Genomic DNA, 24,197 nt, shown 5'->3' on the forward strand with positions numbered 1-24,197 from the left:
CTGGAGTTCGTTTGCAGAGGCTGGAAGCCCTGGCGCGCCCATTCTCTCTCTCTCCCTCTATCTGTCCTTCTCTCTGTGTCTGTCGCTCTCAAATAAATAAATAAATAATAATTTAAAAAAAAAAAAAAAGAAGTTGTTTAAAAAAAAAAAAAAAAAGACCCTCCTGGGCTCGGGCCGAGGCCTTGGCTGGCAGAACTCCCGTGGTCGGGGCCTCACATTAGGTTTGAGGCTTTCATCTGAGCCCCGCTGACCCTCTCCTCCGTGGTCGCGGGCAGCCTGTGCGCCGCGCGTGCCGTGGCTCTTGTCTGCCTGAGCAGGCCTCAGCCTTTGAATCTGCAGCCGCGCTGAGATGGAATTCACCATCCAAAGTGCAGCAGTCCATGGGGATTTTTATTCTACTCACAGATGCCTGTTGCCGCCTCTGAGGCAGTGTGGGAAGATTTTCATTAGCCGATTAAATGAGTGCCCTCTAGCTCTAACCCTCATTAACTCGGCCCCTACACCACTAACCTTCTTCTCGTCTCTCTCAATTTCCCTGTTCTGGACATTTCATGCAAAGACACTCATCTAATCTACGGTCTTTTTAAAAAAAAGATGGTTTATTTATTTGTTTATGAGGAGAGAGAAAAGACAGAGAGAGTATATAAAGGTGCAGCGGGGTCTCTTGCCTCTGCACACAAACTCCAGATGCATGCATCACCTTATGCACCTGGCTTTATGGGGGTTCTGACGAATCAAACCCAGGGTCGGCAGACTTTGCCAGCAAGCACTTTAACCGTTGGGCCATCTTCCCAGCCCAGCATATGGCCAATCGTATCTGGCTTCTTTCCCTCGGTATCATGTTCTCTAGCCTGTTTCCATCGTGGTACATATTATTACTTCATTCCTTTCCAGAGCCCAGATACTATTCCATTGTATAGTTATGCCTTTTTTGTCTATCCATTCTTCTGTCAGTGGGCATCTGGGAGGGTTCTGCTTTTTCGGCCACTATGAACAATGCTTCCATAAGTATCTATATTAGTGACTGTTCTCATTGCTATGACAAAATGCCTAACAAAAGCAAAGGAAGGGGGCTGGAAAGATGCCTTAGTGGTTAAGGTGCTTGCCTGCAAAGCCTAAGGACCCACATTTGATTCTCTAGTATCCACGTAAAGCCAGATGCACAAGGCGGCACATGTGTCCAGAGTTCTTTTGCAGTGGCTACAGGCCCTGGCGTGCCCATTGTCTCTCCATCTCTATCTTTCTGTCTGTCCAATAGATAAATAAAACATAACAAAAAATAAAAATAGTTAAATAAAATATTTTTTAAAGCAATGTAAGGAAGGAAGGGTTTATTGTGGCTCAGACTTTAAGAAAAGTTACAGTCAGCCAGGTGTGGTGGCGCACGCCTTTAATCCCAGCACTCGGGAGGCAGAGGTAGGAGGATCACCATGAGTTCAAGGCCACCCTGAGACTACATAGAGAATTCCAGGTCAGCCTGAACTAGAGTGAGACCTTACTTCGAAAAACCAACCAAACAAACAAACAAAAAAGTTACAGTCTACCCAGAGGCAGAGCATGAGGCAGCTGGTCACGTGGTACCCACAGTCATGAAGCAGACAGCGAATGCTCAGCTTGCTTTCAACTTCTGTCCTTTTTATTCAATGCAGGACTCCAGCCTATGGGACGGTGCTGCCCACACTCCTGGTGGGTCCTCCCCTCAGTTACATCAAGCTGGAAATGGTCTCTCAGACACTCCCAGGGGCGTGTCTCCTAGGTGATTCTAAGTCCCATCAAGTTGATAATCAGGAGAGATCATCGCAACACCCACGGACAAGCTTCTGTTTCTCCTGGGTGTGTATCCAAGGCTGAACGCCCTGGATTGGGCGCTAACTCCGTCTGATTGTTTGAGGAATTGCCAGACTGTCTTCCAAGCTGCTGTAGCGTTTTGCTTTCCCACCAGCAAAGCATGAGGGCTTCCGTTTCTCCACATCCGTGCTGACACTTTTGTTATCTGACTTTGATTCTAGCCAGCACAGTGGGTGTGGGGCATCATTTCGCTGTGGCTTGGACCTGTTCTTTCCTGCTGATTTACAGAAGACCTTCTCTTTCTTTCTTTCCCTTTCTTTTTTTCTCTTTCTCTCTTTCTTTCCTTCCTTCCCTTTCTTTCTCCCTTCTTTTCTCTCTTACTCTTCCTTTCTTTCTCTTTTTCTTCTTTCTTTCTTTCTGGTTCTTTTTTTAAATTATTTATTTATTTGAGAGCGACAGACACAGAAAGACAGATAGAGGGAGAGAGAGAGAATGGGCACGCCGGGGCTTCCAGCCTCTGCTAACGAACTCCAGACGCGTGCGCCCCCTTGTGCATCTGGCTAATGTGGGATCTGGGGAACTGAGCCTCGAACCAGGGTCCTTAGGCTTCACAGGCAAGCGCTTAACCGCTAAGCCATCTCTCCAGCCCCTGTTTTGTTTTTGAGGTAGGGTCTTGCTCTAGCCCAGGCTGACCTGGAATTCACTCTGTAGTCTCAGGGTGACCTTGAACTCACAGTGATCCTCCTACCTCTGCCTCCCGAGTGCTGGGATTGAAGGCGTGCGCCACCACACCTGGCACAAGAGACATTTTCTCATGTACTTTTTGACCATTTTTATACATTCTTTGGAGAAATGTCTATTAAATCCTTTGCCCATTTTTTTTTCAAGGTAGGGTCTCACTCTAGCCCAGGCTGACCTGGAATTCGCTATGGAGTCTCAGGGTGGCCTGGAACTCACGTCAGTCCTCCTACCTCTGCCTCCCGAGTGCTGGGATTAAAGGCATGCACCACGATGCCTGGCTTTTAAACAATATTTTATCTATCTGTCTGTCTATCTATCTATCTATCTATCTGTCTATCTATCTATCTATGAGAGAAAGAGGCAGAGGGGGATGGGGCTGGACACATTCTCACTACTGCACATGCCACCTTGTGCATCTAGCTTTATGTGGGTACAGGGGAATCAAGCCTGGGTCCTTAGGCTTTGCAGGCAAGCACCTTAACCATGAGCCATCTCTCCAGCCCTCCTTTGCCCATTTTATGTTTGTTTATTTTTTATGTGGGTACTGGGAATTGAACTCAGGTCTTTATGCTTGCAAGGCAAGCATTTTACCAGCTGAGCTATCTCTCCAGCCCCTCCTTTGCCCATTTTTTTTTAACTATTAAAATTTTATTTGTTTGAGAGAGAGAGAGAGAGAGAATTGGTACACCAGAGCCTTCAGCCTCTGCAAACAAACTCCAGACACATGCGCCACCTTGTGCATCTGGCTTACATGGGTCCTGGCGGATCAAACCTGTGTCCTTTGGCTTTGTAGGCAAGCACTTTAACTGCTAAGCCATCTCTCCAGCCCTCCTTTGCCCATTTTTAAACTGAATTCTTTTTTAATTAGTGAGGCCTAAGAGGTTTTAAAATATTTTATTTATTCATTTGCAAGCAAGAGGAAAGAGAGAAAGGAGAAAGAAAGACAGAATAGGGAGAGAGAGAGAAAGAGAGAGAATGGTTATGCAAGGGCCTCCAGCTACTACAGGCAAACTCCAGGTGCATGTGCCACTTTGTGCATCTGGCTTTACGTGGGTACTGGGGAAATGAACCCGGCTTGTTAGACATTGCAGGCAAGCGCCTTAACTGTTGAGCCAGCTCTCCAGCTCCCCAGGAGGTTTTTTTTTTTTTTTTTTTTTTTTTTTAAAGTGCATGTACTACAGATATAAGTCTCCTACCACAAAAGCAAAGGCTGGTCTCATATGTCTTTATGTGTCCCCTCTCCCACCCTGCCTGTGCATAGAATATGTGCCTTATGGAAACATGAGGCAGTATTGAGGGCAGAAGGGACCCAGGCCATCTGGGAGAGCCTGGATGGGAGCCAGGTTCCGAGGTGTAGGACGGAGGCTGCCCCTCACTTGTCATAGCTCAGAGACGGAGGTCAGGGGGACCCATCAGGACCTGCGTATTGGTTGCAGCGGAGCAAACCCTACAGAGCCATTGGCTTGATTCCTGGCCTACCTCTTCCTCCATTTGAAAAAATAATTAATTAATTTGAGAGTGAGAGAGTGGGCACATCAGGGCCTCCAGCCACTGCAAACGAACTCCAGAAACATGCACCACCACGTGCATTTGGCTTATGTGGGTACTGGAGAATTGAACCAGGGTCCTTAGGTTTTGCAAGCAAGCACCTTAACCACTGTGAAGCTATCTCTCCACTCTCCAGCCCACTCTGGCCTCTGGCCCTTGTTCTTTTTTTTTTTTTTTTTTTTTTTGAGGTGGGGTCTCACTCTGGCCCAGACTGACCTGGAATTCACTATGTTGTCTCAGGGTGGTCTTGAACTCATGGTGATTCTCCTACCTCTGCCTCCCGAGTGCTGGGATTAAAGGTGTGTGCCACCATACCTGGTTCGTGATTGTGTCTTTTTTCAGGTGCTCTGAGATTTCACCCTGAACTTGAGAGTCTCTCCTGGAGAAAATTAGGGACTACTTCAGTTAGAGTGGCTTAGGGGCCTCTGAATGAAATGGCAGGGGAAGGTCTGGGAAGACGGTGCAGAGGTTAAAGACACCTGCTTGTGCCAAGCTTATCAGCCCAAGTTCGATTCCCTAGTGCCCATGTAAAAGCCAGGTGCACAAAGTGGTGCATATACCTGGAGTTTGTTTGCTGTGGCAATATTTTCTCTCTCTGTCTCTTTCTCCTTCCTTGCAAATAAGTAAGTAAATAAATAATATTTTTTAAAAGAAAGAAATGGCAGAAAAAGCTGTTGCTTTTACCACTGAACTGATGTCACCCACCCATCCCATCGCAAACTCCACCCCTCAGCCACACGCCTCCCAGGAAGGGAACCTCGGAAGCGGCCACATTAAAGGGAGTCTCTTGCCAAGCTGGGGTGGCCAGGCCTGCTCCTTGGAGAGTTTCCATCTGGAGAGACTGGCTGAGGGCCCACGGGGCATGTGTCTCTATTGAATAGAGCTAGCTATTCTTTTTTGTTTTGTTTTGTTTTCTTACATGAAGAACTGTTCTAGTATATATTTCCTCCTGTGTACCGTTTGCCAAAGAAGATGTGGGTAGGAAACAGATAGAGTTGACATTTATTTTCCAGCCTACCAGAATTTATTTTTCCCTTTTTCTTTGATGTCTTCTCCAGATATTTGATTTGATTTTAGTACTTTAAAATTAGCTACCACTTTTCAGAAACATAAACATCTCATAAATTGAGAGACGGAGTAATTTAGTGAGGAGGCAGCAGGCCAGGAGATCCTCTCTGCCAGTCTGTCTGCCCTGCGTGGTGCCTGATTTCCTGACCAGGGCACAGATTCAAGGGAACTTGAGCCAAACTTCTTGCTGTATGCAGGGGGAGACTGAGGCTGGTGGGGGAGGGACTGCGTCCATCTGCTCAGGTATGTCACCCCTTGAAGATGAGTCATCATGGCTAGAGCTGGGGGCTGGGGCCAGGCTCACCCTCTCATTCTCCCCCCCAGGAAGTCTCTGAGGCCCACGGGGAGCCTCCATCTGGATCAGGTCCAGGTGTCATGCCCCAAATGGGACAATAACAATCTCTGGGGGAGGGTCTATCTACCCTTGATCCTTGGGAACCAATAGAACCAACACTCATGAGAAATATTAGAAAGTATGTCCTAGGGCTGGAGAGATGACTTATGGTTAAGGTGCTTGCCTGCAAAGCCTAAGGACCTGAGTTCGATTCCCCAGGACCCACGTAAAGCCGGATGCACAAGGTGGCACATGCATCTGGAGTTCACTTGTAGTGCCTAGGACACCTTGGCATGCCCATTCTCGCTCTCTCTTTCTGCCCCTTTCTCTCTGTCAAATAAATAAAAATAAAATAAGGTGGAGAATGAGTAAGGAAAAGACTTGACGTTGACCTCTAGCCTGGACATACACGCGCGCACACAAACATGTACATACGTCACAGGCAGAAAATGCCAGAAGTGCTCGTGGACATAGCACGGCACAACTTGAGGGAGGGTGCTTTCTGTCAGGGACGCCTCCCTCAGTTTGGGGCTTCAGAGTCTGTGGTCTGCGATCGTGGGTGGAAAGACAGTGACAGCTCCATCCCCGCAACGTCCCTGGACTCTGCGACTCTCCCGCAAGCCACACTGGATGGGCAGACCGCGAGGCAGGGTTGGGAGGCTCCTCTGCAGTTGGTTAAAAAGTCGGGGGAAGGCTGGAGAGATGGCTTAGGGGTTAAGCACTTGCCTGTGAAGCCTAAGGACCCTGGTTCCAGGCTCAGTTCCCCAGGACCCATGTTAGCCAGATGCACCAGGGGGCGCATACATCTGGAGTTCATTTGCAGTGGCTGGAGGCCCTGGCGCGCCCATTCTCTCTCTCTCTCTATCTGCCTCTTTCTCTGTCACTTTCAAATAAATAAATAAAAATAAACCAAAAAAAAAAAAAAAGTCGGGGGATAGGGGAGGACCTGGCCAAGGAGGCCAGAGTATGGTGGAGGCTGGGTGAAGTCTATTTATTTGAGAACAACAGACAAAGAGGGAGACAGAGAGAGAGAGAGAGAGAGAGAGAGAGAGAGAGAGAGAGAGAGGGAGATAATGGGCACACCAGGACCTCCAGCCACTGCAAACAAACTCCAGACACATGCGCCACCTTATGCATCTGGCTTATGTGGGTTCTGGAGGATTGAACCTGGGTCCTTAGGCTTCACAGGCAAACACCTTAACCGCTAAGCCATCTCTCCAGCCCCGTTGTATTATCTTGGTGTCTCCTCACAGCCCAGACCGGTGTCTTTCTTACTCATCTCTCCAGAGCATGTGGCAGGTGCCCCAAACCCTTGAAAGGAATGAATACACACCCAGCATAGGGCTTGATGTTGGCAAGTCAACAAGCACCCCAGGACTTGGGAGCCAGTTGAATGCTGCCTGACAAGATGGTGCCTGGGGAAGCCACAGGTGTGTCACAGGGTCACCATTTTCCCTTCTGATCGAGTCTGTAATGAGGCATAAAGACAGGCATCTTGATTTTATGTATGAGGGTGCGTGCGTGCGTGCGTGCGTGCGTGTGTGTGTGTGTGTGTGTGTGTGTGTTTGTAGTCTTGGTTCTTTGGGCACTACCCATTTTTTTTTCTTTTTTCTTTTTTTTTTTTTTTTTTGAGACAGGGTCTGTCACTGGCTTGGAACTTGCCAAGTAGGCTCAACTGGCTGTCCAGAGAGCTCTAGGGGTCGTTTGTCTCTGCCTCTCCTAGTTCTGGGATTGCAAGTGCGTGCCATCATGCCAGAGCTTTTTTCATTATTATTATTTTTAAAAAATTTTATTTAAGAGAGAGAGAGAAAGAGAGAGATTGAGAATTGGCATGTCAGGGCCTCAGTCACTAAAATCGAACACCAGTTGCTTGCGCCACCTAGTGGGCATGTGCAAGCTTGCGCTTGCCTCACCTTTGCGCATCTGGCTTATGTGGGATGTGGAGAGTTGAACCTGGGTCCTTAGTCTTGGCAGGCAGGTGCCTTAACCGCTAAGCCATCTCTCTAGCCCCGTGCTGGGCCTTTTCTCATGTGGGTTCTGGAGATCGAACTCAGGTCCCTCAGGCCTGGAAGGCAGACCCTTCACCGACTGAGCTCTCTCCTCAACTGCTCATCTTGATTTTGACCAACTTGGTTTGTCTTTTCTGCAACAAAGAGGAAGGGACCTGAAAAAGACCCATGGTTGCTGGGTCGGGGACTCGGTGGTCTTCGAGAGGCTTCCCTGAGGTGCAGTCTGCGGACAGGCTGAGCTGGGGACGTGGGTGGACTTTGAGCGGCATGTGGTGGATGCTTTAAAAGGGGGGCAGCTCCAGTTCAAATGGAAATGATCCCGTCAGCTTATAAAAATGCCCCTTCGTACATAGCTCTGTGTTCACAGCTGCGGTCCCAGTGCCTGGTATGCCGAAGGCATTCAATAGGTATTTGTTGAATAAGTGAACAAATTGACAATCATTTATTTATTAAATATTGTTACCGGCTGCTTTCCGCGCACCGTGGTAGGTGGGCTTGTTTTATACTTAACACAGGTGACGTGTGTGCACACATGTGTCTGCGCATGTGCAGGCTCATGTATGTTAGCACACGCCTATTTATGTTTTATTGGTCTCTTTGATGATGGCCTTCATTGGTGGCTAATAACACATCTGCTGGGCTTGGCTAAGGTTAGATTTTGTGTGTGTGTGTTTTTCTTTCCAAAGCCAGCACCTGATTATTTTTTAAGGGAATATTTTGATACAGACAGAGCAAGAGACGGATAGCCGCGCCTGACGCCTGGCTTGGTTCCCGTGGGGAGCATTAATGTGTCCCCTGCTGTATACACACATGCGCATTACGTCTGAAACAATAGTGCTTTGTAGGGAGCTGGTCTGCATTCACCCGAAGGGTGATTCCCCTTTGCCCTTGGGGGGCTCCCCCTCCTGCCTGTAGGTGAAGTTGGGGATGTTTCCATCACAGTGAATGCTGCGCCTTGCTCAGCGTGTGTCCCTCTGAGTGGCTTTTGTCCTCCCCACTTCAAGACAATAGAGCCCTCTGTTCCAGTGGAATGTTACATGGAGTGCCCGTGGCTATATATGGAAACACAAGTCTGCTGTTCTTAAAATGGGGATCCCCTCTCCCTGCTCCCCCTCTCCACACATCCTAACCACGTTTCTGCCATAGAGTGTTCTGGAAACTCAAGGCTTTTCGGGCCTGGAGGAAGAGCCTGGACCCAGATCTGGTCTCACATGCACGCACGTGCTTTCATCCCCCGTTCTCACGGCCCCCCCCCCCCCGCCCTGCAGGCGGGTCTCATCCGCACCGACAGCTCAGACTACTTCATTGAGCCCCTGCAGCGAGGGCACCAGGCCGAGGAGGCCCGCGGGAGGACGCACGTGGTGTACCGCCGGGAAGCTGTCCGGCGGGAGCGGACAGAGCCTCACGAGGACCTTCACAATGAAGGTAGGCTGTGGCCAGGGCCCCCAACTGCCACCTTTGTCCTCACCTCAGGGGTGACTTCTGACCTTGAGCTCTCAGTGCCTGACCTTCCCATCTGTATAATGGGCGTGGGTCACACAGAACCGCTGTCCCTGCACAGGAGCCCCAGTGGATCGAAGGGGCGACCAGACTTGGCTGGAACCAAGGGCCAGAGGGACCACTTGTGCCCTGAGCACGGATTCTCAGAACTCTAGCATTTCTTGGGGGCTTGTTCTTACTTCTAATTTAGTTATTTGTGAGAGAGAGAGAGAAGGGACAGATAGAAAGAGAAAATGGGTGCACCAGGGCCTGTAGCCATTGCAAATGAACTCCAGACACATGCACCTCCTTGCACATCTGGTGTTATGTGGGTACTGGGGAATCAAACTCAGATCTTTAGGCTTTGCAGACAAGTGCCATAACCTCACTGAGCCATCTCTCCAGCCTCCTTACTTCTTTTTATTAAAAAAAAAATAGTTTTTTAAAAAAAATTTATTTGCAAGCAGAGAGAGAAGAGAGACAGAGAGAATGGGCACACCAGGGCCTCCAGCTGCTGCCAACGAACTCCAGATGCATGTGCCATTTTGTGCATCTGGCTCTACGTGGGTACTAGGGTATCGAACCTGGGTTGTTAGGCTTTGCAGGAACGTGCCTCAATTGCCGAGTCATCTCTCCAGCCCCCTTGTCCTTGCTTCTTAAGGCTGTGTCTGAGCCAAGCTGAATCACAAGGTGGAATGGGTACAGTTGGTTCTTCCCCGTAAAAATCAACTCCACTGTGTGGGAGCCCCAGGAGGTAGGTTCCGGAGGCCATTGCAAGTCCTCTGTGTCCAGTGGACCATTTTAACTTCTGCTGTGTGACCCTAGGCAAGTGCTTTACTATCTCTGAGCCTCACCCTAACCAGTGAAGTGAAGGCTGTCAGTGTCTACCTGTTAAGGCTCTTCTATGTATTAGCGAGTGTGTGTAAAAAGCCCAGCATGCTGGGTGTGGTGGCGCACACCTTTAATCCCAGCACTCTCACTCAGGAGGCAGAGGTAGGAGGATCGCCGAGAGTTCGAGGCCAGCCTGAGACTACAGAGTGAATTCCAGGTCTGCCTGGGCTAGAGCGAGACCCTACCTTGAGAAACAAGCAAGCAAACCAACAAATCCCAGCACGGCAAGAGGCGTGCATCAGGCAGTCTTTACTCTAGTGAGATTTCTACTGGCATCCCGGGGTGGGAGCTGACTGAGGCAGGGGTGTCCCTGGCCCCTGGTGACTGTCACTCAGGGTCCATGCTTGAGTGAATGGCACGGTTATAAGCGACAGGTGCTGTTCCTGGGCCCACGGCCAGCCCGCTCCGTAGTGCGGCTCAGCTTTGTCTCGGAGCTCCTCTGAGCAAGAGGAGGTGACGAAGGCTGGGTGGAATCTGGTTGTGAGCCGCCACGCCCTTGTGCCAGGGCCCTGTGGGGTGGGGTCGCCTGTGAAGGAATGTCCCGAAACCATTTGTCCCAAACACGATGCCTCTCTCGACACTCCAGCTGCCCTCCAAGTGCCGCTTACAAGAGGTGGCGGGACTGCGGGGATGTGGGGTGGACAGAGGCTTTCATCCAGGACTGGTGCAGGCTCAGGAGCTGACCGGTGGTGATCAGGGTCCCTCCTCCTTATGGGCCAGAGGAGGAAGTCTCCCACTTTATTTGAGGCCAGCTCTGAATCAAGAGATAGGTCTTAAATCTGAGGGTGGAGAGATGGCTCAGTGGATGAAACACTTACCAAACAAATATAAGAAAGTGTTTGGGTGCCCAGCACCCTGTGATTGCAGGGTGGGTGTGACAGCCTGCCTGCGATACTAGCCCCCGGCAGGGGTGAGGATGGACATCTGGGTGGTCCCTGATAGGGTGTGGTGATGGAGGAGGCAGGCTCAGGTTTAGAGCCTGCGCTTTTGCCATGAACTGGCTATGTGACCTAGGGCTAATTAGGGAACCTCTCTGAGCCTGGAAGGGAGGGAGTCCAGGGTGGTTCGCTTGCACACTTAAAACGGCCTGGTGGCCGGGCGTGGTGTTGCACACCTTTAATTCCCAGCACTCGGAAGGCAGAGGTAGGAGGATCGCCGTGGGTTCGAGGCCACCCTGAGACTCCATAGTGAATCCCAGGTCAGCCTCAGCTAGAGTGAAACCTTATTTCGAAAAAACAAAACAAAGAAAAAGAGAGAGAGAGAAAGAGAGAGAGAGAAAAATAACCCAAGAGAACCTTCTGGTGCCGCTCAAGTGCTGCGTGAGTGTTTCTCTGCTCCGTGGAGTCTGTCGCAGGACCTTCTCATTCCTGGGGCAAGACACTGGCGATAATCAACCCGTGGAAAGAAAGGGTTTAGTTCCGCTCGGCGTGGTGTAGAGGGGAGAGGCCGAGCCTCACATCTGGTTCCGTCAGCTGGGAGGCAGGAGCAAGAGTGAGCCTGGCGCGGGGGCTGTGGGCTATAACTCTGCAGGCCCGCCCCAAGCAGCCCACCTCCTCGGGCAAGGTGGCACTTCTCCAATTGCCACTGGTTGGGGGAATCTGAGCATAAGGGTTAATCACAAACACGTGAGGCTATGGGGAGGGGCCGCGTCTCACACTCAAAGTGCCACAGAGACCTACAGGGTCCCCGCCCCCCTTCCTCTCCTCTTTAAGGGTCTTCCCTCCTTTCTCCCAAGGGTTCACTTTGGGCTTAGCTATCAGGAACATTTACAGCGTGGGATTTTTGCATCAGGAACATCCAACTTGGAAAGCCAATGTAAGGGTTCCAAAATCTAAAATGCCAGTCCGCAGCATTTTGGGTAAGGAACTTGCCAACTGTATGTGGGTGCCGTCCCATTTCTGTCACCCACACTCACCACCCAACTGCCGTTTGCCCATCTACCCTCCGCGGGCCCCTCCTACCGGCCTCACCCCGATACACACATGGAACGTGGTGACACTGTCTTTATGCTCCCGGCCCCTGGCCCGTCTAGGCGAGTCTCTCACAGGCGGGTTAATAAAGTGAGTTCAAGGGCTGGAGATGCACGCAAAAGCCCTGGATTCCGTCTCTAGCAGCACACGAGCTGGAGGTTCTGGAGGTTCTGGTACATGCAGGTAATGCCAACACTCCAGAGGCAGAGGCAGGAAGATCAGAAGTTCAAGGGAGTCATCCTTGGCTACACAGTAAGTTTGAGGTCAGCTTGGGATTTTTATCTGAGAGATAAAATAAAGAAAGAAAAATAGGGGCTGGAGAGATGGCTTAGCGGTTAAGCGCTTGCCTGTGAAGCCTAAGGACCCCAGTTCGAGGCTCAGTTCCCCAGGTCCCACGTTAGCCAGATGCACAAGGGGGCGCACGCGTCTGGAGTTCGTTTGCAGTGGCTGGAGGCCCTGGTGCACCCATTCTCTCTCTCTCTCTCCCTCTATCTGTCTTTCTCTCCGTGTCTGTTGCTCTCAAATAAAATAAATAAAAAATTTTAAAAAAAGAAAGAAAAATAAATGAATAAAAAAATTTTAAAAAAGAAAAAGCAATACATATTACAGTCTCTCTCTCCTCTGTCTCTTCCTGTCCTGGTTACAGCCTTTGGCCTGGGTGACCTTGCCAACGTGCTGGACCGGGTAGAGGACCAGCTGGGAGACGCAGAGCGGACGCGGCGACATGCCAAGCCGGGCAGCTATAGCATCGAGGTGCTGCTGGTGGTGGATGACTCTGTGGTTCGCTTCCATGGCAAGGAGCACACCCAGACCTACGTGCTCACGCTCATGAACATCGTGAGTGCCCCTGTGCCCGGGGTTGGGCGGGCAGGGTGGCCACCGGTGCTGATGTCCCAGGCCTGGCCCCCTCAGGGGAGTGACTGCTAGCCCCGAAGCCCAGGGTAGAAGCAGGACGAGGCGAGCTGGCCTGACATCCCTGGGTTCTGAGCCTGGGCACGCTCAGGGCGAGGCGTCACTGAGGTGGTCGCCCGGCGAGTCATTAGGCCCTTGGAAATGATGCCTAGTGCAGGCTGGGGGGCAGGTGTGTGCCAGCCTTCTGCGAGGGCTCCCATGACCCTGGCATGGGGATACGGGGGCTCACGGTGACCAGGAAGCAAGAAAGGTTGGGGGAGGGGGTGCAGACGATACAGCTGCAAAACCCAGTCCAAAGTGGTGGCTGCCACTCAATGTGGCTGGTGGCTGCCCCTCACACACGCAGGGTTCTTGTCCTAGCCAAGACAGACGTTCCAGAAAAGTCAGACGTGTAGTATTTATAAGGGAGATTTAAAGCAAGGCCCAGTGGCACAGACCTTTAGTCCTTGCACTTGGGAGACTGGGGAAGAGGATCACAAGTTCAAGACCAACCTGGGCAACTTAGTGATAGCCTGTCTCAAAACAAAAAAATAAAAATAAAAAATAAAGGGGGATTAAGGAGAGTACCTGTCTGCTACCTATAAGGCCCTGGGTTTGATCCCAAACACTGAATAAAGAAGGATTTTAAGTCGGATGTGGTGACGTACACCTTTAATCCCAGCACTCGGGAGGCAGAGGTAGGAGGAGTGCCCTGGTGTTTGAGGCCACCAAGGAAGGAAGGAAGGAAGGGAGGGAGGGAGGGAGAGAGGGAGGGAGGGACAGAGGAAGTGGTGGTGGCCTGACTCAATGCCTCCACCTGGGCCACCGTGCAGCGGCTCCCAGAAGGCCGAGGACCAGTCGGGAGAGGCAAGGTCTGGGACGGGAAGAATGCCCGCTGCGTTAGCGTGGATAAAGGACCAGGGCCCTAGATTAACTCCAGTGAAGGACCCCCAGGGAGGGCAGGGTACACGCCCCTGCGTGGATGCTTCTCCTGTCGCTGAGAACACCAGGTGGTCTTGGACTCATGAAGCTGAGGAAGAGAAATGGGGGGAGGGTGGATGGCCTTGAACCTGGACACACTTGTCCTCCCAACCCAAGACTAAATGTAAGCCAAACCAGGACCCCGCCGCTGAGCCGGATGCCGGTGGTGGGAGGCCTGGAGTCACGTGCTGGCTTCCCACGTGGTCAGCCCCCTGCCTGGGATCCAAGCTCCTCTCTGTCCGCCCAGAATTCGCCCTCTCCTGCTGGCCCCATGCCAGGTGATGATGTATGGCTGGTGACCCAAGTGCGAGGAGAGGACGACGTTTGCCCTACCCTCTTAGGGTATTGGAGGACCTGTGAATTGAACTGACAAAGGACTTGTAGGTTTTCAGGCTGCGGAGCGAGTTACTCAAAAGGGACATTTAAACAGGCATTGCCACCATTGTGCATCTGACTTATGTGGGACCCGGAGAATCGAACCTGGGTCCTTCTTAGGCTTCACAGGCAAGCGCCTTAACCGCTAAGCCGTCTCTCCAGCCAAGAAGCTTAATCTTTAGGCCAGACTAAAGGTTCTTAGGAGAGCGAATGGAGATGAGGCAGTCTGTGGTTGATGGCTGCTTAAGCAGCCTCCGGGAAGCTGCGTGAATACCGGTAGCCTCTTTTCCTGAAAATCGCTGCTGCTCTTCAGGGGAGTTGGAAGGGCTTCCTTCTGCAAATGTTTTCCGCTTAAAGGAATCCCTCTCCCAATCCCGAATCTACCGAGGGTGCTGGCCAGTGGCAGCCCAGCCAGGAAGGTGGTGGGGGTGTGCTCGGGAGCTTGTTCGCCAGCTAGATGTGGGGCTTCCCTTGGGGACAGAAAGAGGTTGGGGGCTGTATTTGCTTCCATTTTCCTTTCTTTCCTTCCTTTTTTTCTTCCTTCCTTTTTCCTTCCCTCCCTTCTTCCCTTCTCTTCTTCTTTCTCCCTCCTTCCTTCCTTACGTCCCTGTTTTTTTGTGGTGTGCGTTGAGCTTAGGCCTTTGCCCACGCGAAATAAGTACTCTACCACGATCTCTGGCTCTCTTTTTTTTCTTTCATACCTTTTGAGGCAGGGTCTTTCTTAGTTACACAGGCTGGCCTTGAACTCACTCTGTAGCCATACAGGCCTTGGATTTTCAGTCCTCTGCCTCAGCTTCCTCAAATGACAGGTACATGCCACCACATCTGGCCAGGAGGAGGTCTGGGGCCAAAATATACTTTAAAATTTTGTTTATTTATTTATTAGACAGAGGGGGGGGGGAGGGAGAGAATGGGTACTCCAGGGCTTCTAGCAACTGCAAAGGAACTCCAAACACATGTACCACTTTGTGCATCTGGCTTTATGTGAGCACTGGGGAATTAATCCAGCATCCTTTGGCTTTACAGGCAAGCGCCTTAACTGATAAGCCATCTCTCCAGCCCTTAAAGTGTACTTGTGAAACTGACCCAGACAGAAGGGTCTGGTAAACCCCTTAGGTAGGGAGTTGTAGAAAACTGCTAAGCCAGGGGAGGGCGGAAGTTGCGAACGAGACAGTCACCCGAGGAGGCTGCGGTCCCATCGTGGTCACGGCAGCTGCGGAGCGCACCAGGCCTCACCGTTTCTTTCTCCCGCCCTCCCTCGGGGATGGGCTGCACATATCCGCGGCTCCGCATGCTGGGCAAGGACGCACCCCTCAGCCCTCCCTCTCCTCTGGGAGGCGTTAGCGGACTCGTCTTTCTGTGTGCCTCAGTTTCCCCCATTTCTTACCAGGTTAGTTCCCTTAAGATTTCTTCAGCTCTCAGCTCTAGGGAACACTGAAGCCCTTGGAAACATAAGAGGTAATTATTTCCAGTATTCAGTGTCAGTTATGTGCCTCTTACCAGAGGGACACCCATTCTAGAAGCTTCTGTCTGGCTGCACAGATAAGCCGCAGTGCCCTGGAATCATCAAGGGCTTGTTGAGAACGGTGCAGAAGGGGCTTAGAGGAGGAGGTGGCGGTCCCTGCAGACAGGATGGTGACAGAAAGGTTTTCTTAGGGGGTTAGCACCAGGACAGGATGGGGGCACGAGGGGCGGAGCGTGGCGGCTGCCAGCAGTGTGGTGGGACTGCAGAGGCAGGGTGGAGGACTCAGACCTGACCGTGTGGAGGCAGGCGGCAGAGGCTGCCCCGAGCTCTTGGAGCCTTGCCTTAGTGGGAGCGGCCAGGAGACAGTGGTTTGGGCTCTTGTATGGAGAGGCAAGAGGGCAGGATGCTGGCATTCTGTCTGAGGCCAGGAAAGGGTGGCCCAGTGCCCTCCACGTACGTGAACATGTGCATGCAGGTGCACCAACACACGTACACGTGTGCACACATACATGCAAACACGCATACACACCACCCACATACATACACAAGCAAAATCAAAAAGAACAAGAAGAACTAACATGAAATGTACGCGTCCTGCCCTTCCATGGCTCATGCTGCAGGGCGTGACAGCAGGGAGCTCTGGGAGGGGCAAGGAAAGCCCAGGGCATCTTGTGGGTAGAGCCCAGGAAGGCTGCTAAGCATCCCACAGTATAAAAGGCAGCTTAGGGCTGGAGATACAGCCCAGCGGCTAAGGCGCTTGCCTTAGGAAAGCCTAAGGACTCAGGTTCGATTCCCCAGGACACACATAAAGCCAGGCGCACGAGGTGGCGCATGCGTCTGGAGTTTGTTTGCAGTGGCTGGAGGCCCTGGTGTGCCCATTTTCTCTTTCTGCCTGTCTCTCTCATTAAATAAATAAATAAATATTTTTTTTTTATATTTTATATTTTTTAAGACAGCTTCCCCAACCGAGAATTGCCAGTCTTCATGGTGGCAAGAACTCTGGCCTTGAGTAATAACTTCAGTTGTCACTCGGAGAGAAATTGTGCTCCCTCAAAGAGGAAACATGAAGGGCTGTCCTTCCTGGCATGAGACACATGGTAGCCATGGCTCTGGGTCCCCTCACAGTGAAGAGAGCATTGAGGGACACAAAGCACAGAGGCAGGCAGACTCCTGAAATTCTATTTCTGAGATGATATAAGGTACTGCCAAAGTGGAAAGCAGTTATTTTTAAGTATTTTTAAAATTTATTTATGAGAGAGAGAGAGAGAATGGGCACAACGGGGCCTCTAGCCATTGCAGACAAACTCCAGAAGCATGTGCCACCATCTGCATCCCGCTTACGTGGGTTCTGGGGAGTCGAACCCTGGTCCTTAGGCTTCGCAGGCATGCGCCTTAACCGTTGAGCCATCTCTCCAGCCCGGGAAGTGGTTTCAAACTATCCGACGCCATTGACTTGGCCCAGGCTTCCTCTTTGCAGGGCCTTGCGCCAATTGCCTGGTGTCTGCCCTAGCCAGCCATCCTCCTGCCTCCTCCGCAGCGCAGAAGCGCTTGATGGGTTTAGAACACTGAGCTCAGGCCACAGGAAAAGGCTGAGGACTTGCCAGGCCCCCGCGCGTCTCTGTTTACGCCCAGGCAGGCCTGCTTGGGACATGAAGGGTTCTGTGTTTCACCGCTGGGTGTGCAGGATAAATACTGAGCATTGTGGGCTGGTGAAAGGGTCTCTGTTGGCCGGGGTGGGTCTGTCGCCGTGCCCTCTGGAGCCACCCTGCACAAACAGCCTGGGCATGAGGTCAGGTGGGCCGAAGAGCTGGATCCCAGGGGAGGTGCTGTTAGAGGTGTGCCGGTGAGCGGAGGGTGAGCTCTGCTCGCTGCCAGCCCTATGAAACACAAGGTCACAGTCGCGAACTTGAGCCAGGTGGCCTTCACAACGGGAGACGCGTCCAGAGACCAGGCATCCTGCTTTCCGCCTCCTCCCAGGTGCCCGCTGAGGCAGGGCCTATTGATGTGGCTCCTGACCGTGGCAAGGTCAGAGTTCCGACCCAAGGGAAGACAGGCCCACAGCTCTGCTGCCCTTGCCCAAGAGCTCCATTTTTGCCTGTTTCCTGCAATGCCACCCTTGGTCGGCTCAGATGTTGGGTACAGAGGAAGGGCCTGCCTTTCTCCTCTGAACTGGGAACGTTGCTCATCTCCTCAGCTACCCAGAAGCCATCACTGCATAGTAGCTGAATATAAATGGATGGGGTGAGGTTTGGATTTTCTTTTCTTTTTTGATTCTATTTAATATTTTAATTAAATTAATTTATTTATTTGAGAGAGAAAGAGGCAGAGAGAGGAAGAGACACAGAGAGAGAATGGGCACGCCAGGCCACTAGCCACCGCAAACAAACTCCAGACGCACACACCACCTTACGCATGCATCTGGCTTTATGTGGGTACTGGGGAAGTGAACCTGGGTCCTTAGACTTCATGGGCAGTTGCCTTAACCGCTAAGCCATCTCTCCAGCCCGATTTTCTTTTCTTTGAGACAGGGTCTCCCGTAGTCCATGTAGCCCAGGCTGGCCTCAGACCTTCTGAGTAGCTGAGGGTGATCTTGAGCTCCTGGCTCTTCCGCCTTCACTCTCTGAGTGCTGGGATTACGGGCATGAAATACCGTGCCCAGTTTACGTGGTGCCTGGAGATCGAGCCGAGGGCTTTCTGCATACCAGGCAAGCCCTTTGCCACCCGAGCCATATCCCCAGCCCTCATGAAACTTGGATTTCTTGCCTATGGGATGGGAATCATTCCATGAGGCGTTGTGAAGTGGTACGCCAAGTCCTAGGCACAGTGCCTGGCACCCAGTAGGTGCTCGGGGAGCAGCAGTCTCTCCCTCCAGCCCCAGTACTCTCTCTACCTGTCCTGCCCTCTCCGCTGTTGCGTTTCCTCTTGCTTGGCCAGACTCCTGACCTTTGCTTGTTTTTCGGGTACACGCCCAGTGGCTATCTCAGGCCAGTCTGTGATTTCAAACCCTAGCCTGGGGGTCCTGGCAGAGGTGGCTTTGAACTTGGCTCAGGGATGAGAAGCGAGGAGACTGCTCGTACTGTTCTCTCTGCCCTTTGTGTATGTCATGTTTTCCTGTGTCCAGCCATGGCCCCCGGGCCGGCTCCTTGGCCTCTGTCCCCTCCAGCATTTGGGACACGGCCATGGAAGGTCCCGGTGACAGTGGCTCATAGTTAGGATCCCGGGCCTCCCCTGTAGGCACAGCTACTGTGCCAGGCAGTGCCTGAGGTCCTTGCCAACATGCTGGGCCCAGCCAGTCACTTCCCTGGCCCGTGCGTAAAAGACCTCAAGGCTGTTCAGTCACATCCCAAGCCTGTGACTCAACTCTAACGCGGCCTGGACGTTTCGGGGTGTGCGCACGTGAGCATGCCAGGGCCCGGAGAAGAACTGGACCAGAGAGCTTGGGAGAACAAGGCTCGCCTCATCAGTGTCCTGGGCTGGATGGATAGCAGTTGGAACGAAGGTCATGGAAGGCCTCGATGAGTGGCTTTGCCCTGCCAAGGGAATGACAGAAATGAGTATAGTCACCCTTCTGTGTCCCTAGGGTATTGGTTCTAAGACCCTCCCCCCCACCCTGGCCCCCCAAATCTGTGGGTGCTGAAGTCCTCTCTCTAGCCTACACAATCCTCCTGGGTATTTATTCATTCACTTTAAACTTTTTTATTGACAACTTCCATAAATATCAACAATATGCCATAATCATAACCCCCCTCCCAAGTCCCCTCTCCATTGAGTCTCTTCTTCTTTCCAGCCAGTCTGTCTTCTATATTTTTTTAAATATATTATTTATTTATTTGTTTGTTTGTGACACAGAAAGAGGCAGAGAGAGAGAGAGAGAGAATGGGCACACCAGGGCCTCCAGCCACTGCAAACAAGCTCCAGATGTATGCGCCCCCTTGTGCATCTGGCTCACGTGGATCCTGGGGAATCGAACCTGGGTCCTTAGGCTTCACAGGCATATGTCTTAAACCGCTAAGCCATCTCTCCAGCCCTCTGTCATCTATATTGAAGTCACCATTTTTCCCTCCTATCACTCAGGTCTTGTGTAGGCAGCATTGGCTACTGTGAGGTCATGAATCTCAAGGCCACTTTGTGTCTCGAAGACAGAGTTACAAGCACTCCTCCCCTTCCTTTGGCTCTTCATTCTTTCTACCACCTCTTCCGCAATGGTCCCTGAGCTTTGGAGGGTGTGAAAGAGATGCCTCACTCAGTGCTAAACCCTCCATGGTCACTTCTCAGCACTTTGGTTGAGTCACCTCAGTGGTCACCACCGTCTGAAAAGAGGAGCATCTCTAACCAAAAGTGAGAGGAAGCCAGGCGTGGTGGCGCACACCTTTAATCCCAACACTCGGAGGCAGAGGTAGGAGGATCGCTGTGAGTTCAAGGCCAGCCTGAGACTACATAGTGAATTCCAGGTCAGCTGGGGCCAGAGTGAGACCCTACCTTGAAACACCAAAAAAAAAAAAAAAAAAAGAGAGAGAGAGAGAGAGAGAGAGAAGCATTAATACATGGGCATAAACTTAAGGATTTAGAGGGCAGTTTGGTGGGCATAATATATCCCCTTAGCCAGTCACCAGCAGTAGTTTCCCCCTAGGATTTATGACCTCCCAAGCCATAAGCTTGTGATTAGGTTTTCAGTGCCAAGTAGGAATTCCCTCTAGTCCAATCAGAGAGCAGTTGGTTTGCCCCATAGCAGACAGGCCATCATTGCCTCAGTTGGTACATTTCGCCTGGCCAGTCAACTGTAAAACTTCCAGGGTCCCTTGTGTATATTTATTTATCTACTTATTTACTTCAGTGCTGAGGATCAAATCCAGGGCCTCACGGATACTAGGCAAGTGATCTACCATTGAGATACATCCTTAGTCCCTTCCTGTATACTTTGAATCATAACGGTGAATGCAATGCAATTACTTTGCAGATAGCTACTGTACCGTATTGTCTAGGCAGTGATGGCAAGAAAAACAAAATCAGTGTGTTCATACAGACTTCGCAAAGGTTTTCAGTGCCCAGTTGCCCAATACAGAGAGCCGACCGTCACATGGCGAGATTCTGGTGCACAGCCCAACCTATTGCAGAGACGTGTGGGGGGGAGACAGTGGCTCAAGGATTCTTCCAGATGCCCAGAAGCCCCGCAGATGCCCACCACCAAGTGCCCCAGGGACCCTTCTCTTTTTTTTCTCAGGCTAAGTGGCAACTTGATGTGTGTGCATGTGGGGGAAAGACAGTGGTGCAGGGATCCCTCCAGAAGATGCCCACCCCGAGCGCCCCCCAGCGGCTTTTCTCTTTTGCCTCGGGATAAGCGGCAGCCTGATGCAAGTGCATGAGGGGGCCACATGCGGAGGAGCGGCCTGTGCCTCACCTGTCACGCCCCATCTGCGTTGTCCACGACACTGGCCGTAGCCCGCTGTGGAAAGCAAGCCATGGCCTGGCATTGAAGGGGCTGGAAAGTCAGGATAAGAGTCACTTCCCTGAAAACGGAATGCCAGGGGGTGATCAGCAAAGCATCCCGAGGTTGGCATTCTTTTAGGGAGCATGGGTGTGTGTGGAGGATGGCACCTCCCCTCATGGTTAAGTCCTGGGCCTGCAGGTGAGGAGGATGTCATTTCTATGGCGTGGGGCCTTTTCTTCCTATGAAGTCTTTGTCCCACCAGGGAGGCAGGAGGACAGGAGGGAGCCCTGTGCTATGGCCCTGTCCATCATGCCTCGTGGCAGAGTTTGGCAGGGCCCATGTGCCCACCCTGGTGGTCATTAGGCTTTGGTCAGTACTTAGTTGGATCCAGACATGCGTGCCAGGAAGGTCTGTGGCGGAAGCCTGATGCTGATGGCTTCTCAAGTCTGCACATTGATACACTGGTGGCAGCTACCAGCGCTGAGCATGGGGACAAGAGGCTGGAGCTGGGCCCTGTGGTTCCTGTAGCTTCTGCTGAGCCCGCAGCCTGGCTTCCTTCTCAGCCGGCCCAGGACGGGTGTGTGCCGCAGCCCTTTGGGTCTCCTCCCAGCTCCCGAGTGGGGTGGGAAACACTGTTCTTTTCTGTTTGGTGGACAGCGTAGTACACTGATTATTTTACATTTATTTGGGAAACAGTGGGTGGCCGTGGGGTAAGGGGAGCTAGAACTGGTGTGCACAAAACAGGCAGGAGGGACTGGAGGGATGACTCAGTGGTTAAGACGATTGTCTGCAAAGCCTAAGGACCCAGGTTCGATTCCCAGTACCAACATAAAGCCAGATGCACAGGGTGGTGCATGTGTCTGGAGTTCATCTGTGGTGACTAGAGGCCCTGGTGTACCCATCCTCTCTCACTCTCTCTCTCTCTCTGTGTCTCTGTCTCTCTCTCTCTCTCTGTCTCTCTCTCACACACACATAAATAAATAAATATTTATTTATTTATTTTTTAATTTGAGAGCGACAGACACAGAGAGAAAGACAGGTAGAGGGAGAGGGAGAGGGAGAGAATGGGCGCGCCAGGGCTTCCAGCCCCTGCAAACGACCTCCAGACACGTGCGCCCCCTTGTGCATTTGGCTAACGTGGCACCTGGGGAACCGAGCCTTGAACCGGGGTCCTTAGGCTTCACAGGCAAGCGCTTAACCGCTAAGCCATCTCTCCAGCCCATAAATATTTTTTTAAAAGCTCCATCCCAGCTCCCAGGAAGCCATGTGGGCAGGCATCCATCGTTGCCCACTGACCATGCCTCTGGGGCTCACTAGTGAGTCGCAGACATATACATTAACATAATAGCCTATTGTTCCCATTCTCATTCTGTAGAAAAAGATTTGAAGGCTTTTATTTTTATTTTTATTTTCATTGTTTTTGCTGTGTCTCCAGCCAGCACCTGATAAAGAGCAGAGCTAGGGTTTGGACCCCCGGGCTCCCAGTAGCTGCTTTACCATTGGTGGCGCTGACTGGCTGCGTGAATGCCACTTCTGAGCCTCTCAGACTCCATCCGGGGGAGGAGTCCAGCGGCGGCGTAGCCTACGCGCATGCCAGGGACCTCGCTGCTCAAGGCATTGGGCGTGTCCACGACGCAAACGGAGTGCAAATGCGTGTCCAGTGTGATCTCACTTGGTAAAGTGACCCACGGGCTTGCCCGCGTAGCAGGAGATCTCTTAACTGAGGTGATTACGACTGGTCACTACTAGTGTAGCTTATTTAATTTTCTTTTTAAAAAAAAAATTAAATTTATTTATTAGAGCTCGAGAGAGGGAGAGAAAGAGGGAAAGAGAGAGAATGCACGGGCCAGGGTCTCCAGCCACTGCAAACGAACTCCAGATGCGTGCGCCCCCTTGTGTATCTGGCTTACGTGGGCTGGGAATGGAACCTGGCTCCTTGGGCTTTGCAGTCAAGTGCCTTAACCACTAAGCCATCTTTCCAGCCTGAATTTTCTAATTTTTTAAAATTTTTTTTCTAATTTTTTTTTTAGTTTTTTTTTTTACAGTGAAATGTTTTAATTTTTTTAAAATTTATTTGCAAGCAGAGAGAGAGAGAGAGAAGGAGAGACAGACAATGAAAGAGACAGGGAATGGGTACATTTAAGGTCCCCTGGCACTGCAAGTGAACTCCAGATACATGTACCACTTTGTGCATATGGCTTTATGTGGATACTGTAAATTGAACCCGGGCTGGCAGGCTTTGCAAGCAAGCACCTTTAACCAATGAACCATCTCCCCAGCCCATATTTTTAAAAAGCTATTTAAAAAATTTAAACCTGGAGCTGGGCGTGGTGGCACACACCTTTAATCCCAGCACTCGGGAGGCAGAGGTAGGAAGATTACCACGAGTTCAAGGCTACCCTGAGATGAGAGAGTTAATTCCAGGTCAGCCTGGATCAGAGTGAGACCCTACCTCAAAAAAACAAAAAAAAAAATTAAATCTGGGATGTCCAATGGACAACTTAATAGGTGGGCATTCTCAGGAGAGGGCGAGCTCCTCAGTCAGGTGACCTTTCTAGAAGAAGTTCTTCAGAGGGTTAGAAAGATTAGTGTCTTGACCAGAATTTGCCGAGTTGAGGACTAGCCCCTTCCAACCTCTGCCATTGACACTGGCTTTGTGGAAAGAGCTCAGGGTTGTCATTAAACGTCCATGGTTTGGAAGCCCAGCTCGCTAGTTTGCCAGTCACGTGCCCTTGGTCGAGGCTTCATATCATTCAGCCTTAGTGTCCTCACATGGTAAGGCAGGACTGAGGGACTGAGGAGGGCTGTTGGGTGGGTCATGGAGGGGTGAAGGGGGCACCGTACATTAGGAGTCTGGCTCTGTGTGTAGCATGTCACGGCCCGTTGGGGTCTATTTGCTTCCCTTAAAATGTGCCATCTTCGGGCAGGTGGACGAGATATACCATGATGAGTCCCTGGGGACCCACATGAACATCGCCCTGGTCCGCTTGATCATGGTGGGCTATCGACAGGTAAGCCCCCTGCTTGCCAGCGAGCAGGGATTGGGAGGAAGAAGGTTGGGAATCCCCAGCGTAGGACCAGCTGTGGTGTGGCATGGAGGGACAGACACCCGAGTCAGAACGCTGAGACCATCAGAACCAGTGCTTCAAGGAGGCAGGAGGCACAGCGGCTGGAAAGCAGGAATCACAGGTTTCTGCAGAGGAACAACCTGTGTCCTTGGGCAGCTGGC

At 51.5% G+C, this 24,197-nt stretch overlaps 1 protein-coding gene across 2 annotated transcripts in view; it reads left to right on the forward strand.

Moving 5' to 3' along the window:
- Adamts14 (ADAM metallopeptidase with thrombospondin type 1 motif 14) overlaps nt 1-24,197 on the forward strand; it is a 78,485-nt gene that overhangs the window by 18,349 nt on the left and 35,939 nt on the right. For both annotated transcript variants that reach the window (XM_045137415.1, XM_045137416.1), the window contains exons 3-5: nt 8,757-8,913; nt 12,475-12,665; nt 23,896-23,979. In XM_045137415.1, the coding sequence (XP_044993350.1) occupies nt 8,757-8,913; nt 12,475-12,665; nt 23,896-23,979 (432 nt within the window). The remainder of the gene's footprint in view (nt 1-8,756; nt 8,914-12,474; nt 12,666-23,895; nt 23,980-24,197) is intronic.

Source organism: Jaculus jaculus, chromosome 18, assembly GCF_020740685.1.
Source record: "Jaculus jaculus isolate mJacJac1 chromosome 18, mJacJac1.mat.Y.cur, whole genome shotgun sequence".
NCBI classification, from domain to species: domain Eukaryota; kingdom Metazoa; phylum Chordata; class Mammalia; order Rodentia; family Dipodidae; genus Jaculus; species Jaculus jaculus.